This window comes from Glycine soja, chromosome 16 (genome assembly GCF_004193775.1).
Source record: "Glycine soja cultivar W05 chromosome 16, ASM419377v2, whole genome shotgun sequence".
Lineage (NCBI taxonomy): Eukaryota > Viridiplantae > Streptophyta > Magnoliopsida > Fabales > Fabaceae > Glycine > Glycine soja.
In genome coordinates, this window is record NC_041017.1 from 34,784,482 (window position 1) to 34,802,366 (window position 17,885).

General features: G+C 33.1%; 3 protein-coding genes across 4 annotated transcripts; 1 reads left to right on the forward strand and 2 right to left on the reverse strand.

The window, feature by feature from the left end:
- Window positions 1–372: 372 nt before the first annotated feature.
- Window positions 373–3,466, reverse strand: LOC114388951 (pentatricopeptide repeat-containing protein At4g21190-like). Of its 2 annotated transcripts, none has more exons than XM_028349504.1 (6): window positions 3,312–3,466; window positions 2,350–2,452; window positions 2,114–2,212; window positions 1,795–1,938; window positions 1,321–1,533; window positions 373–1,149 (listed from the first exon to the last, which is right to left on the reverse strand). In XM_028349504.1, exons 2-6 carry the CDS (start codon window positions 2,431–2,433, stop codon window positions 658–660), a joined length of 1,032 nt encoding a protein of 343 aa, XP_028205305.1. In that variant the 5' UTR covers window positions 2,434–2,452; window positions 3,312–3,466; the 3' UTR covers window positions 373–657. The 2 variants fall into 2 exon arrangements, with proteins under 2 accessions (XP_028205305.1, XP_028205306.1); XM_028349505.1 differs by having other exon boundaries at window positions 2,350–2,442; window positions 3,312–3,446.
- An 812-nt stretch (window positions 3,467–4,278) lies between these two features.
- Window positions 4,279–11,458, forward strand: LOC114391281 (uncharacterized protein At3g49140-like). Its single transcript, XM_028352368.1, has 11 exons — window positions 4,279–4,496; window positions 4,710–4,806; window positions 5,692–5,914; window positions 7,157–7,259; window positions 7,355–7,422; window positions 7,849–8,019; window positions 8,121–8,246; window positions 8,416–8,751; window positions 9,448–9,600; window positions 9,982–10,077; window positions 10,487–11,458. Exons 1-11 carry the CDS (start codon window positions 4,418–4,420, stop codon window positions 10,589–10,591), a joined length of 1,557 nt encoding a protein of 518 aa, XP_028208169.1. The 5' UTR covers window positions 4,279–4,417; the 3' UTR covers window positions 10,592–11,458.
- Window positions 11,459–13,101: 1,643 nt separating this feature from the next.
- On the reverse strand, window positions 13,102–17,641 carry LOC114389054 (DUF21 domain-containing protein At2g14520-like). The gene is made up of 12 exons (XM_028349645.1): window positions 17,359–17,641; window positions 16,843–16,919; window positions 16,468–16,551; window positions 16,255–16,368; window positions 15,626–15,712; window positions 15,417–15,556; window positions 15,255–15,342; window positions 14,884–14,957; window positions 14,523–14,653; window positions 13,828–14,087; window positions 13,504–13,550; window positions 13,102–13,399 (listed from the first exon to the last, which is right to left on the reverse strand). Exons 1-12 carry the CDS (start codon window positions 17,546–17,548, stop codon window positions 13,255–13,257), a joined length of 1,437 nt encoding a protein of 478 aa, XP_028205446.1. The 5' UTR covers window positions 17,549–17,641; the 3' UTR covers window positions 13,102–13,254.
- Window positions 17,642–17,885: the final 244 nt, after the last annotated feature.

Sequence of the window (17,885 nt, forward strand, 5' to 3'; positions counted from 1 at the left end):
AATAAGTTAATCTCATCCTTAAAAGCTTAACATACATTTTTTTTTACCTTTATTTGTGTTAAGTTATCACAAAATAGATGCTTAAACATGTCCACCAAAAATTATATAAATTATGGTCAATATTAACCAATTTGTTATGCATATGCATTTAATTATAAAGAAAACGTGTTAAATTAGTAGCCTTTTAAATATTCAATATAAAAAATGTTGAAAATCCTATGTCAATGAAATTTTTAGTAGGATTAGTTTTCTGTTCTTAATATATTTAAATTTTCTTGTAAAATTGGGCTACCATCTTGAACTTAAAAGACGAGGGTATGAGTGTGGATGTAGAAATGATCATGGATGTAAAAATATAGGCTAAACTAAAAATGAGTAAGCCTAACATTGTTCATAAGAAATCTCATTAAATACCCACATCCTTTCTTTCAGCATGAAAATTTTTGGGTAGATGAAATGGCCATCACCAGATTCTCAATCTCACATTTTGTGAAATTTTTAAGAACATGTTCTTCTAGTCCTATTCCTAGAGTGTCTTCACTCTTATCTCCTAACAACTTGTAGGAGATGCACATGGAAATAATGATTCCAACTATGATTAACAATAACTGCCAACAGAAAGTCATCTGATAGAGAGGTTATATCATCTTTCTTTCATTATACATTGAAAATAGGTTCCATACTGTCATATGAATCATCTGAAATTTGTTCAAGTTCCATGGATATTACATCTGCTTCCTGTCCAAGTTGCTGATCATCAATCATGTCTGAAGTCTCTTCAGATCTATAATTGTTGTTTATGCCTGAAATTTGTTCAGGTTTCATGGATATTACATTCGCATCCTGTCTGAGTTGTTGATCGACTATCTCTGAAGTCTTTTCAGATAATCTATAATTCTTGTTTAAGTCTGAGTTTGGTTCAACATTCCCATGCCTTTCTATGTATGTGTTGACCTGATTAGACTGAACTTCCACTTTGACTTTTACACGCTTTCCTCTGATGTATCTGTATTCCCATTGTGGTGGTGGATATTTTGCATGTAACTTCTGGTATTTGTCTAGCATACCCAGCTCTTTGAAGGCATCCCCAATCATCGAGACAACAGCAATATTAGGTCGAAGACAAAGCTCCTCCATGTCGGCAAATATCTACAGGAGAAATCAAGAAGTGAATATCCATGATATGTTAAGTCTGAAGTAACTTCAAATAAAGTATAATCTAGTCATATTAATACAGGGACATGTTAAGTAGACAACTACTACTCAGTAATGTTACCGAGTAAATATTTTAAATTGATATCGAGTTGCAAATCATAATACCTCAAACATCTTCTCATGCATGCCCCTCTTATGGTAGATAGATATCATTTTATCAAAAAATCTACGAGGCAAGCTTTCCATGTACTGCATTAATAACTTCGTCCAAAGCTCTTCAGCTTCATCAAGACGGTCATCCTCTACTAAAGCATTAAGTAATGTGAAATAGCTTCCCATTGTCTTCCCTTGACCTTTGCTTAGCATCCACTTTGTTACCTACAGTGCCATTTGTAATTTGCATAAATGGATGTTAGTTCACAGGCTATCCCCATGAAGAGTAGGGATACAAATAGGGGAGAATAGGGAAACAATAATAAATAAATAAAATCAGAAAAAAATACTAAATTTGGACTGAACAATGAACATCTATCTTTAGAGATATCAAAGCAATGGGCCAATGAAACTTTGGAGAAAGATACGAAGTAAAAAAATAAAGAACATTAAAAATATTGTGTTACATTACTGATTTTGAAGTACCTGTATTACCCGCTTCCATTCTTGTTCGGATTCTAGGGTCTTGAGAGCCTTTTTCACTGTAATTAAAGGGAACTCTAATTCCCAAGCAACATAGGAATCAAGAGCTCCATAAACTTCCTCTTTGACATTTGACAGCTCCTTAATCTGTAGAAGACATTAGAAAAATTACTTTTCTAGAAATGCAAAACACCCAAGAAAAAATCAGTCCGAAAGTTTCTGAATTAAATGAGAATGTCACAACTTCCCAGAGAGAAAACAAAATTGAAGCTTAAATTAATGTCAGGAACGACTAGAGGGAATGCAATGAGGAAAAACTTACAGAGTTAACAAGCTTGGCAGCCTTGGAAATGGTCCCAATTTTTTTATGGGTCTTCCAAACTCGGGGATATCTTGGTCTTTGACCTTTTGCAGCACATAACTGACATTAGAAAATGAAATTCAGACAAGTTCTCCGACAGTTTCATTTCCTAGAGCTAAAACATTTGATGTTTAAAGTATTCCATTCTGAAAATTTTGGTTTTCAAAAACTAATAAACATAGGCCTAAGGATCTTACCACAGTGCCTCGTGTACTTGTTGGTATTTTAATTGCTTCAAATGTTTTAGCAATAAGTAGAGGAGAATCTGTCAGCGCAAGCATCTTGAGGACCTGAACAACTCTAAAATAGAAGACAAAACATCACGAGGACATGAACAATTACTAGGACATCAACAATTACCTTTTTAACATACTTTAACTTCTTATAAAAAATTTTTGAATGCCTGTTTGGTCTTGGTGGAAATCTTTTTTGCAATAACAACAAATACTAAAGCGAAAACGCTTTCATAATAATCATCATGAAGATAAGAGCAATTTAGCTAGTTGCAGATTCCAAATTTTGTAAGAGTGTCAGTGTCAGTGTCAATATGGGAAACAGATTCGATGCAACTAGGACGACATAGCCTATGGCTTCATAGTCAGTCCCCAGCCCAAGCAAAGGAGGAGGATTGTGTTATGCACTCGACAACCAAAGTAAAACCCACCGATATACTGAACATGAATCACTCACAATAAAATACGGATGCATCACTAACTTTAGAATATCAGTGCATTAGACAGAGTTTCAAACAAGAATAAAGAAATCTTATCAATACCGCAAGGGAAGCTTAAAGCAGGAAGAAAAGGGTAACCATTCAAAATACTACTAAATTGCCACATTCTCATTTCATGTAGTAAAACAAACACAAGAAATATTAAAAAAGTGTTTTATTTTTTTCTCTCTCTAAAATCCATCCCTCAGTATCGTTTACAGTACACAATAGGAACATCTTTCTTCTATAAAGTTATAAACTACATCATTTTATTTTACACAATAAAAACTGCTACTGAGTTTTCAAATTGACGATTGATAAGCTAACAGGTGAAACAAATTCAATGAAAACCCTCATAAAATAAACCCACTCAACCGTCATCCATTACAGTGGGCAAATACACTGAAATTGAAATTATGGAAAAGAAAAAGAAAGAGAAAAACTCACCACGCACGGCTTAAGAACAATTGAGCTCAGTGTTGTGAACTCGAAACTCAGCGTTTTGAACTCTCACCCTTTTCCACCATTTCAGAGAAAGAAACAGGTGTTGAATAAACTCTAAGCGCAGAGCACGAACGTGAAAATTGAAATACCGCTAAGGAGGATATTTTATTTCTCGACGCGAAACGACGGCGTTCTGTCACTGTAGGGTAGGGCTGTGGTGTCACGTGTCTGTAACTCGGGTCGGGAGAATTCGAACAAAGCGGAACGGAGCACGTGATCCTCTGGATAGGGTCATTTTCGGTATTTAACCCGAACCGGTTCAGCTAATAAAAAAACGGGTTGGACCCTATTCTGAACGAGAGCATGTTTGTTTTCTTGTTAAAACCTTGATTGCACGAAGTTTAATGCGTCTAAACGCTCATTTGTGCATTTTGAGGCACCAAAAACAAAAATAATTATTCTTTTGTTACTTTTGAAAGAACAAACATGGCCTCAGTCATGCATGTACTTGACATAGCCACACATAGATCATATTTAAAAATATATAAAGTAATTTTAAAACAAATATTTTTAAATAAATAGATAGGATTTTTTTTATTAAAATAAATAAAAAAATTTATTTTAAATAAAAATAATTTTGACAAAGACACTAAAAATACAGAAATTTACTTATTTTATTAGATACATATTTTTAAATAAATAAATTTAAACAAATTAATCCATAGATTCTCTCTTTTACTTTTAATTTTTTGATTGCAAGAAATCTTGTATAAAAATGATAAATATTAAATATTCTTGACCTTGCATTCCTTCATGCTCATCGAACTCTCTTTAATCCCCGACCCGAAACACCCGACCCGATAATTTTGAAGCGAAAGGAATCAAATAGGATATTTTTTGGTTCATGGAATCAAATAGGATAAAGCCGTCAAAATAAGACCCAAGAGCAGGCGTAGAAAGTTTACGATGGTTTCGTCCGTAGGCGATCAGCAGGGACAATAGCCAATCCAAAAACAAAGCCTCTATCTTCTCATACCTCAAAGCACTAAGAATCTCTCATGATATTATTCTCTGCCAACCAAAATAACCAAACCAATCAATAATACATCATGATCATAATCGAAGCTCCCATCGCCGTCAGATTCCACGCCACCGCCGCCATTCGCTCCGCCGCCGCACCTTCACCTCGTACTCTCTCTCTCACTTCTCTTTTTTTTTTCTTCTTCCATTTACTTTCGCTGACTCGGCTTAGCTTTGATTCTGACTTACGGAATGTGATGTTGTGAGAAGTTTCGGAGATTGTTTCGAAACAAAAAACGGCGGCGTTTTGCAGTGTTCGAATGGACTAACAGTAGTTGTTGTTGTGCATTCGTTCATTGACTAGTCTGCACTTTTTGGCAGATAATAACCGTTCAATGTGGAGCGCCGATGACGTGAACGGTGTGCGTTATGCCGCTTCGTGCAGGCTCGCATGCAGCTGCGGTTTCGACGCGCCTTGGTATGCCCGTTTTGCTGTATTCATGCTCATGTGATTATTTATTATGACATAAAGAAGTGTGTTTGATGATTATGGAAAGAAATTGTGGAAAATTTATTGTGTTACGATCGCAAAAATTATAAAAATACTAGTACTGCCTCCAATTCATATTGACGTTGAAGGTTTTTTGACATAGGAGTAGTATTTAATATTTTATAAGGGGGCAATTTTACTGAAAATTTCTTACTTTTTATAAATGCATCACTAAGTATTACTACAAGACAATAGTAATGCTTGAGTGAATGAATGAGGACTGGTGTAATGTGATGTAATCTTTTGGTTTTTGATGAATTCTTTGGTAGGGTATAATAGATAGGGTTTACTATGCATTCGAACCAATAGTTGACACATGAAAATGATAATGAATGGACAAATGTGTTGTGTTAATGGTGCCCATCTAAGAATTAGTCTTGTTTTCCAACTTTTATGGGGATTGAAAAATTCTTTACTTCCACATTTGGTTCCGAATGATATGTCAACTATTAATATTTCAGTTGGAAGCACAGTTGGTCCATTAATGTAAAGGAAGATAAAATATAGTTTTCATGAGAAAGCTAATATAAACTGTTGTTATTGGACCTGTTTGTAGAGAGCTGATGGGTGCATGCATGTCTTGAATCAATGTAAGATGCAGTTCCCTAAAACAGCATACTTTCAAAATTTATATTTTTCTTTAATCTGACAGACTTCTTCTGGCTAAGTGTGTCGATGAATTCAGAAAATGTAAATTTTGTAATGTCTTGTTTTACCTGTAATGCTTATTTTGAAAATTTTGGCTACCTTTCATGTCTAGAAAGATTAAATGTTGTTAGAGGAAATATATAATGGATGAATATAATTACACAGGGTAAGAAGTAAAATAAATTCAGGCACTCCGTTCACAAGAAGAAACAAACTTGTAAAAAATAGAATTAGGGCATCATCAGAGCATCTGGGCTCCGCTCAGGATCCTCTAAAGAAAAATGAGAAGCCATCCTATCATCCATTTGAAGAAGTTGCCGTGTCAACATCAGAGAATAGTGAAGATGCTACACTTACTGCAGCAGAAACAAGTAGAACAATTATTGAGGTACTCAGTTGTATTAATTTTGCTAATCAATGATGTAATGTAACCTCACAGAACGAGGAAATTTTTTTTGGCAAACATTTAGGTTTTCTCATTTTAGTGCTATATTTTTACAACAGAGAGAAAGAAGAGCTTACTGTTTGGATTAAATGATTGCTAGAGAATATCCTATGTTCCAAAATCTGCAATGTTCTTATATGAAGAAATTAATGATGGTAAATATAGATGTAAAAACAAATATCCAGTGTTTCCATTTCACTTCAGAAAAGTGTTCTGTTCTCTTCTTGTTTAAAATTGATTTAGCATGACTTGTTTAGTTGTTTTTCAAAATGTATACAAAATATAAAATTAAGGAAGATATGGTTGATTTTTTTGTTGTTTTTTGTTGAGGAATTACCCACTCTGTGCTTAGATGCAATCAGCTTTGGTAATGTCAATATATATCATGTCGGCTGATATATATTTAATTACCTTAGCAGGTTTGTGGTCAGTAAGTTTGGGATGTTTATATGTAAGTACCTCTGGTCCTTTTATATTTATATAATACATACATAGTTTTGTTCATAAAAAAAAATAAAAATTAAGGAAGACAATTTTTTTTAGGTTTACGGTTCAGTGTGTAGTTACCTACCATATAATAAGAGAATAAATTATCTTGTGATGTATCATTCTTTGTTTTCGGACCCAAGTGTTAATTTAACCTTCGGAGAGAACTGCTCCATAATTTTCCTTTGCCTGTGTTTGTTTTGACATATGGTGCAGAAGTTGACAAGGTTTCTTGCAATCCTACGGAAGAATAGCTGGAAATTTTTGTTACGAAAAAATATTTAAAATTTGTTGGGATTTGCCAAGTGTAAGTCAAAATGATCCACTAAGTTTCTTTTAAAAAATTATCGAAGTTATATAACTTTAATAACGGAATTATGGTCTCATTCTAGTAATAAGCATTGAACTCATCATTCCTGAATTTATATTCATCTTTGAAAACTTAATGCCAAAAATATCTTAATATTCTGTTATATTAAATTCTTTAATTATAGAACAAACTGTTTGGTAGTACTTATGTGTTATCTTAAGTTTTAACAGACTGTGAGCCTTGGATCCTTTATCCACAGGCTTAACTCATGTAATGAAAACTGTGAACTTGAGAGGGAAGATTATATCAAGCAGCTTATCAGTTGCATTTATTCTTATCATTGCAACTACGAATGCTAGCTAATGAGGATTGTGGTATATCATTTTTAGGTTAACAGCAAAGCAACTCTGATGTTCTCAAGTTTGATTAGTGATGAGTTTCATGAAAATATTATTTGGCCAGATTTGCCTTATTTGACTGATGAACATGGAAGTAAGTGAAGGCTATATGATTGTCATTTATTATGTATTAATTTTCTTGTGCTTGGGAAGGTTCATCCACTTAATTAAATTCTATAAGCATTGCAGATATATACTTTCAAGTGAAGAACGGTGAAGATATTTTGCAATCCCTAACTTCCGAAAATAATTTTGTGGTATGGCCATGTCTAACATTTAACTTTAAGTCGTCTGACATGCAGTTTATGCAGGCATCCATTTAGTGGAAAGCTTCATTTTACTTAAACTTGATGACCTGATCTTTACGAATGTCTTTTTATGTACTAGACATTACCAAGATTTCCTTCATTTTCTCCGTGGTCGTTCTGTTGACATCATTGAAAATGTAATTTGTGAACTTTTGGGCTTCAACAATCTTTTTATATTCTCACTATTTGCTTGCTGTGTCTCATTATACTATTTGAAGCATAAACTATCAATCCTTATGCATCATTTGTGTGCTACTTATTCAGCTCAACTTTCATCTTTCATTCTAGTCTCCAGTTCTGTTGCATAATGGCATATTTTGTCTCATGATATGTAATAATGTTTGCTTTATGGGTTGTCTGTTCTGTATTTTGTAGCAAGTCATTGTTGGTATTAACTCCATGGAAATGATCTCCGAGATGGACTTATCTGGTCCTTCAGAAATTGACTTTGGGATAGAAGAAATTGATGATGAAGATACCGAGGATGTAGATGACAACAATGAAGATGAAGACAAAGATGAAGATGAGAATGAAGATTATGATTCAGTCAGTTTTTTTTATATCATTCTGAAGCTTATATTCATTTCTGAACTATAAACATCATTAGTACAAAAGATTATTCATTATTTCTATATTATTGTTTGCAGGAATGGGTGGCTGTGTTTTCAGATGATGATGAGCAAGAAGACGATGATGAAACACTTGCAGACTGGGCAAAATTGGAGACTATGCGATCTTCTCATCCGGTGTACTTTGCCAAAAAGTTAGCTGAGGTAGATATTAATGTCAACATGTTGATTATACGAATGCATTTGGAATGACCTAATTTGTGGCTTCGAGAGACCTCATTCTAAATCCTTTCTATTGCAAATTTCCCTAGGTATATGGTATCAGTTGACTTCCTTCTTCTTCTTCTTCTTCTTATTATTATTATTATTGTAGATTGCTTCAGATGATCCTGTTGATTGGATGGAGCAGCCTCCAGCTTGTGTGGCTATCCAAGGGGTTATAAGACCTGCTTTTGTTGATGAACATTCTACAATACAGAAGCATCTATCTGCCAATCAATCCAGTGATACTGACAAAAGTAAATCTATAGAAAGTAAAGGGGAAAATATTGGTGTGATTAATGGTCATGTGCTTAATTCAGAATCTTCTGGAGATAATGCGGCCCAGCAGGTTGAAAACAACGGGAATAGTGTCATCCCCTTTAGCGAGACTTCATTTTACAAATTGGTGATGATTAAGATTCAAGTGTTTTCTGCACAAGGGCAACCTGTAAGTTTGCTGACTTATAAGTGTTTGTGTGATTGTTTAGAGACAACCACTATGAACTCATGCAAATATTCATGCACCTTGCTCATATTCACTATTGCTGGTTACCTTGCAATTTGCTAACTTAACCAATTAAGTTAAGTAATAATGGATACTTCATTGAAAAAGGTAAAATAAAGCTAAAAGCCATGACATGATTCCTACATTAATTTATAAATACCTGAAATTTGGCACAAGGGGTATTTTTTCCTGGAACAACTTCAGTACTAAAAGAGGTGTCTCATCAGAAAGTATTAATTTGTACTTATACTTTCTAGTCTCTAGATAATGCATGGCAGAATAACTCTATAATTGATGGAGGCATGGATCAGATAAAAAAAAAACCTAGATAATATCAAGATATATCTATCAGAGTTCGCTGCCCCATGTTCTATAGTGTTAAGTTATGAAATTGTAATTTTTCTAATTTGTAACTATATTGGTTAGAAACTTAGAATTGTTAAACAAATAGTGACATAGATAATTTGATTGCCCTAATTAGTGGAAAACAAAAATCCTATTTGATGGCTTAGTGGAAGAAATAATTCGTAAAAGTTTAAATATGCATAATCTAAGAAAATTGCAGTGTGATATGTTAGAGTATATGACATTTAAACTTTTTTTGGTTGAAAAGTAAATTTTTGTTCTGATTCTTTGCAGACTGCCATTGAATTAGAAGACTACATGAATGCCCAACCTGATGTTATTGCACACTCTGCTTCCAAAATCATATCTCGTTTGAAAGCTGATGGAGAAGAGACCTTGGAAGCCCTTAAGTCCCTGTGTTGGAGATGCAAGGGTATTCAAGTGGAGGTAATACATAAACTCTTGTAATAATTTCATCAGAGCACTTCTGTTAGGCAGTTTTCTCTAACTCTTGCTTGCCATTTGCCAATTCGATGAATGGTTTTGTAAACAATTTTAGCATGTTTGGGTTAGTCTTTGATATTTCGTATTCAATTCAACAAGAACGTGAAGTTTATGCATCTCTTTTAGAAATGGTGGTAGTGCACCACACTCTTTATAATTGAGAAACAGTGACTAAGGACATCTATGTTTCTTGAAAAAAAATGATGATAAACCATTTGGGAAACCTTATCATCTGTTTCATTTTCTCAAGAGTGCTTGTGTACAAGCATATGCGCATTCACATATGTTACAGTCAATAATCACTTTTATTATAATTTATTGCAGGAGGCACAACTTATCTGTCTAGACTCCCTTGGTTTTGATCTAAGAGTTTGTTCTGGAACTCAGATTCAAACACTGAGATTTACATTCAAGAACAGGGTACATTACATCAGTTGTTTTTCATAGCTATAAATTTCATATTAGTTCTGTTATGTATTGTACCTCCAAACACTAACAAAATCAAGCCATGTGGAAAAACTTTTCAGAGTAGTACAGGCTAGTTTGAGGAGGGGAGGGGGTTGTCACCTTTTCATGAAATAATATAGTTTTTAAATGGATCCTTTATATTTAGATTTTGGGCCTTCCTACTTTTTTAGCTTGACAAACACCACTTAACTCCTCTACACACAGGTTGGCATTGTATTGTGTCCAATGTGCTAAAATTTTGGCCTTCTGGCAACTTGTCTCCTGATTATAAAAGCAGTCCTATGTATATTTGTTTGGGGGTTTACACTGTCCTATATATCTTATTCCCAGTCATTTGCACTTATTAAATTTACATTTGCAGGCCACTTCCGAGTACAGTGCTGAGAGACAACTCAACGATATACTATTTCCAAGAATTCACCCAAAGCAGCAAAAAATGAAGCAAACACATCAAAATGAATGCTAAAATCATCTGAGTGTCATCATACATGAATTTTTGTATTGCTTGTATGCCTTTGGCCAATGATTGTTTATAAAAGTGAAAGGCAGGGGAAAAGATCCCATGCACATGGCAATCAGGTTATGAAGTTGGAATTGCATTTAATCATTAGTTTAGTTGGAAGTAATTTTTTCCCCAGTTGCTTCCTTATTCTTGACTCCTGACTTATCTATGCTTTTGTATTTATCCTTTTTTCTTGATTAATTTAAAACCTGCAAGTACAAGCAACTGGATGCATTAGACACGGGGAATGGATGAATATAAAAGGCCCCAAATACAGACTTTTAAAATCCCATGACTTAATTGGGTGCTATGGTCAATTCAGTGGCACCATGGAACCCAAAGTTTGCCCAGTTGTCGAACTAATGTTTCTAGTGTCACTTTACAGCTGGTAAGTTGAATGCTTAGTTATGATGGAATTGCCTGTAGAATTAGGAGGAAAAGGAGATCCTCATGCTAAGAATTAGTGTAGCTTATGGAGTTGAATATCTGTGCATTACTTGATTTGAAGAGGAAGACTACTTCAACATCTCCTATGGTCAAGTTGTTGTCCAAGGCTCAACAAAAAAGCTTCTAAAACTTAACGATGATTGATGTAGGTTAAATAAAAAAGATAAAGGTGGCTCAAAGATGCCATCAGTTTATATCTTGAAGGTAGATTGAGTGCCATGTATAGTGAACAGATTGTACAAGTTAGTGATGATTTCTTGGATTAGAGTATGCCATTAAAGAATATGTAGATGGTTTCAACACTGATATTTCAGGTGTCATTATTCTATCGAGGATGGATATTTTCAAGGAGATAATATGTAGATGGAATTGGTGCTTTTCTGATTCAACTTGAGTCATCAAATTACATTTGAAATCATCTTGAACATGATTCTTATTTTTTTCTCTAAATTTATGACCTTTTTTATAATCAAAATATGCTTATTTTACAACCTACCTAAACACCTACACTGTTACAAAAGGTAAATTTGGACCTTTTCTATATATCAAAAAAAGAAAAAGAATTGGACGATATCTCAATTTCATAGTAAAAAAAATTAAGCAACTCATACTTTTATAATTTTTTATTTGTACTTAATTTTGTTTCAAATTAAAATATTTTTAAACAACCTTATCCTATAGAATATGCAGAACTTATTTCTAATAAACCCTCCATGTTATATAGACATCCTCTAATGAAAAGAAAAATTAACATATTGTATCTTAGAATAAGATACTCATGAAAATACTTGTATTAAAGATGCTTTAATCTTCTCTATATCGTTCCAATTTGATATATTTATTTACCAACATGCAATTAATAGCTTTCTTTTTAAATTTGATTTACCTTATTCAAATTTGAGTCAGACAATCACTAAAGGCAATAGAAGTATAAAGCGTAATTAAATTTTAACACAACTGCAATCTCTTGAGGCTTGATTCAAATTCCAAACCAAAAGAACAATTCACTGGTAAGGTAGGTATCCGTTCAGTGGTAGATCAATTATTTTCAAATAATGTCAAATTTCAAAAATCCTTTTTACAGTATTTCCCAAACATGCGTTGAGAATAACTTACATAGCAAATGGATAGAGAAGACATAAAATAAAATAACTTACATGTTCACTAATTTTACATGGACCGGTTCGGCCTGATATAATGCGGGCCTTAAAATGTTAGCCCAACCCAAAAGTCGTACTAGATGAATTCATTCACTTCTTTGTTAAACTATGTTCCTCTTTGGTTCAAAGTTAGAAAAATAATTCTTACATTTTTCAATATAAATATATGATTTAAACTAACTTTTAAAAAACACATGTTAGCCGTAGCCTCAGATTAACCAAATTAAGAAAAAAAAATTAATATCAGGAACCATTAGATATCTATATATTTTTTCTCAACAATTCCTCGTATAATTAATAAAAGAATTCTAAAAATGAATCCAAATTAAGAATTAGTCATCCAAAGAATTGAAACTTATAAGAATATTTTGAGTTTTACTAGAAAATCAAAAGTTGTCTAATTACAGTGCTTACAAAATAAAATCCAAAGATAAGATTTAGATTTTTTGACTAAATTATGATAATCAATTATCATAATCCTACTGTACATCTATAAAATTGAACTGTTAAAATGCAATGACGATATAGAGAATTTTTAAACCATTATTTATTTAGTCATGTGTTTTATTTTTGTTTTTCATGTGTATTTTTCTTGATAATAATCTTATTCGAGATACGATTAAACACTGAAAGTAAATATTTCTATTAGTTTGATTCACTACATTATTGAAGGTTAACTCCTTTTGTTAAAATCGATTCCCATTAGTTCTTCAATTACTTATTATGATATACCATAAGTTTATTAAATTTTGTATTATTTATTTTAAAAAGGTATACCTAAAATGTTTTTTGATTGGTTTAGTAATATAAAAATATTTACTAACAGCGTAAATTAAACTCGACAAATTTATAAATCTATTTGAATTTACACATTTATCATCATCCTCTTAAATAAAAATAAAGAGGCAAATGTCATGATGCTCCTCTTAAGAAAACGATGTCATAATACTTGATAAAATTACATGGACATAAAAAATAGGACAAATTCTTAAGGAGAAACAGGGGAGGTGACTTTTTTGCTTAAGGAGAAACGGGTGAAACATATGTAGGAGTTAAAAAGCAAACTCGAGATGCATCTGAACTTCTCCGTTTTTGACGAGAGCTTGAAACCCTTGTGGAGGACCCTGATGACCCTCTTCTTGCATGTTGCAGTTTGATTCTGATACTGAAACAAGATATTGAATAATCAATCAATCAATCAATAAAGTACAAACTTTGATGGGGTCCAATGTGTCTATGGAGTTAAGAGTATAGAGAAACTGTACTCACTTTTGATGGACATCAACATATTGATCAGTTTCATCCAATATATCTTCCTTGAATAATGAAAACAACTAAAATATTAGCAATCTTACAACACCGGAATCAAAAGAAAAAAAAAACACTAGTTGAGTAATTCATCTTTATGTTTAACATTATTACGTTCATAGTGAATTATAAATTACTAAATGTTTTACATGGAATGGATGTGTATGATTCATTGATGAATGTAGACCAGCAACTAAGTTATCTTGTGATTTAGTGAGGGATGTTTTTTTTTTTTTAAGTTTTTAACAACATAGCTATGTAACTATAATAGTGAGTAACATTAACCTGAAGTAACTCTTCCATAACATCTTCCAATGTGATTATCCCAATCACTTCCTCATCCGCTGTTGGAAGAGACTCCAAATTCTCAAAGGATGAACTTGCATCAGGTTGTTCTGATCTTCTTTGCAGAAGATCTGAGTCACCCTCGCGATGCATGATGCTCTTCAGTGTTGCACTATAATATTCTGTTTCTTGTGAATGCCAATTGGATGCATCGGTTGAGATGCGAATATAATCTCCCAGTTCAACTGAAGAGCAATGTCCTATAAAAAGTCCACAGCTACAACCTTAGATGCTTGCAAGAACCAACTATCATAAAAGCTTAAGCTATTCATGTAAGAGTCCTTTGGGCTCAAAGAGTGGATTAACACATAGTAGCACATACCAAATTTTATTTAGAATGTAAATGCTTTTGTGTGTTTTTGTTTCTACGTTTCATCTATGAGATGTGCATTACAACAGAAGCAATTATTTGTAGCTTCTGTAATTTTAAACATCAAATGTGTGTATTTGATGTAGAACCAAACACACACTTTATATCTAACAAATTCCAAGACAAACATTGTAATCTGAAAAGTTTTTGCTTGAGCAAAAAATGTGAAAGCTGATGCATCATATACTCAAACTTCCAATGGGAGCTGTGCTTGGCTTCTTGATGATATTGGTTTTTGAATGAGAATATTTGTGTAGAACCAGACCTGGAGTTTTGCTTTCGGTATGAGTTGCTACAGTTCTGATGTTCTCTCCACACTTGAGGACAACAGCCATGTGGCTTTGACCATTCTTGAATTGATTCAAGATATCATATAGTGGCCAATCTTCACCAACTCTGATAACCAAAGAGATCATAAGCTAAATACAGATAACTACTGAGATTAATCAGTCAGTTCTTAGCATATGATCATTATGGTATAGTTATGTTGGTTTTTTGGTTTCTTTCTTTGTTTTTCATGTTTGCCTTCACTTTCACCATCATCAGCTTTGTCATCTCTTATATATTTACTTTTTCCATTCAAAGCTACTCTATCATCAGCAAAAATAGGGAAAGAAGCTCCATACCTGGGAACTCTCCTGATAGTCATATATTTAATTGGTGTTTCATCTTCAGGATGACAGAAGATTAAATTCTTGACCTAAATCAAGGTTGGACAGACAGTTCTGTTATATACACCAAGAAGTAAGGTTTGATTATAATTCAGAAACTTTTAGCAAAGCCTTTCTGTTTTTTCATTTGAAAAATGTAGGTACTTGAAGGGACTTTCAAGTGCTATGTAAAACCATACAATATCATTGAAATTACTGTACTTATATTGGATAAACATTTTGCACATTAGAAGAAAATGTCTCGATGTTTCAATAAAATAAAGTCCTTAGAAAATTATCCAAATAGAATTTGCTATAAACAAGAACATATCAAATTGATTGATTACCAAGATAATACCAACAACATTTGTCTGTTTTCCAGAGTAGACTGGTATTCGGCTGTGACCTTTGCTCATTATTAAGCCCATTGTATGCCTATAATTAAGAAAAATGAAGTTTAGGAATAGTAAAGTATGCTTAAACATCAGATATAGAGATGAGGGGCATACATGTCCAGTTTGGAGTTTATGTCAAGAGAAAATGTTTCACTTATCGGTGTCATAGCATCTTTAGCAGTCTTCTGTGTCAAGTCCAAAGCTCCAGCAATTATTGTAGTTTCATGAAGTGACAACTCTCCACCTTTCCCTGCCTGATAATGAACTTGAGCATATCATAATAAAATGTTACTTAAATTCTTGAACCGATAAAATCAACTAACCTCATTAGCATGTAAATGGACTAAAGTCTTCAGCTCTGCTCGTCCTAAAAGAGCAGTATGCCCCTTGCCAAAAATCCAATCCAACAACTACCATAGCAGGATTTTCCAACATATAAATCAGAAAAATAAAATATTAAAAGCTAACATTTAGGCTAGGTGTCTCTGGTTTATCTTGTTACCTATAACTAGCGGAAAGACAGACACTGATGAGCCTATCTGTCTGCATTTTTTTATTTTTTGAAGTTGGATTTGTTACATATGTAGGTAGTGCAATTTTTTTGTATCTATGTAATTCACATGAGAGGTTGAAATAAAATAATAAGATTGAAGGGTAAAAAAAAATTTAACCAAAGAAGGATATCCCCTTCATTATTGTTATATATATTGCCTGACTATCCTATCAATGATCCTGATAATGTAGATCACAAATTAAAAGTCCTGATTTATTCACATCCTAATTTTGATGTTGTATGCAATGAGAAAAGCATGATATCAATAATTTTTGGGAATAGGTTGTCTAGTAATTCAACAAAGGTTGTCCATTTCATTAAAGGTTCTAATTTTGTGCCTCTGATTCTAAGATATGGCCAAGTTAGTGAGACAACTTGTTTCAGTAAAGATAGAATTACCTTACTAAGTGGATATGCAATTGGGAAGAAAACCATCATAAGAACTCGAACAAAGGGAGACAATGTTGCCCCAACACTTAAACCATATCGAGAACACAAGGCTAGAGGGATAATCTGTGATCAAAGTCTTGGATGAGAAATTAAATAAAGGACATAAACATAAATGTATGCATGTAATTAAATACATTCACGGTAAAGTTCATTTTGCTATACCTCTGCAATGGTAGCCAAAATGGTGGCTGCTAATAATACTGAAAGCCATTCTGGGAACATTTTCTCCATAAAAACAGAAACCCCCTCGAATAACACAAATTTTATTGTCAGTAGTGTTCAAGTGTTCAACCATATAGCATTACAAAATGTGTGTATAGGCACTAGGCAGGTTATTGGATCCTCAACGGGCATACCCTTTTTCTTAGTAATTGTAAATCAATAAAAACACTCAGGTATTTTAGAGCAATCATGCCAAAGATATCTTTGGATTTGGAGTAATATATGGTCACAAAGATAAACTTGAGGTGTTCATTTAGTATACAGAAATTTACTTTAAATCAGATGAAAGTTCTTGAAATGATCTGTGTAACATACCTCCAGTGCCATTGATTTAGCTATGAGGAGGGTGCATAAAAGTAAATGCTCATTCTTTGCAATGGACATAATCTTCGCTGCAGATAAATGAAATTGTTTTCATCACTTAATAAGATGAATCAGTAAATAGTTCATATATAGTTTCATACCCCAAATTTTCTCTTCAACAATAGCGTCTAATTAAGTGTAACATTGTGTTTTTATTTAGATATTTGCCCACTTATCATAAATGTAAGTTTGTATTGTACTTGTTGTGACTAAGCTGATAATAAGAATTTATTTTTCTCTGCTTTTTCCTCAATATTAGTGTAAATTAAATGTTTAACATTGTGTTTTTGGTTAGATGTGTGTTTTATTTATGATGTCATATGATGGCTTCATATGTACATGGCTAAATCTTTTATTTTTAACTAACTTGGTGTACCCGAATATGTACATGGCTAAATCTTTTATTTTCTCGAGTCTAATGGTACTCTTAAATGAAGAAAATTATCTAAACAAAACGAAATCAACTACCTGCATTCTTCTGGATTTTTGGCTGCCCAGCTTTAACAAAAACCTCAAGATCAACCTGGCTGAAGGACAAGAGTCCTAGAGCAAGACCTGATGTGATAGCAGCAAATAACACAGATGCCCAACACATGCTTAGTAAAATCCAAAAGTGACTTCCACAACAAGGTGCCCTTTCCTCAAAATATGAACTCATTTTTCTTTGGATGGGGGGAAGTGGGAGAAGCAAAAGAAAAAGTCAATGACAAGAATTGCAACATGGCATGTTACAAAGCAGACTATAGGCAAAACTCAAGTATATAACTCTCTGCATGATGTCATTGCCTGCATCCTTAAATATATATAAGTGGGGTGCCCCACCATTAGGATCAAAGGCCCCAAATCATAAATTCCTAACTCTTCGGAGATTTCTGAGAGGCAAAGTCAACTGACACAACATAATTAAGTAGAAAGGTGTATACTATTTTTTTAAAATTTGACACAGATTTCTAAGAGATATTCAATTTGACCCATAAAAGTGCTGTCCAATAATT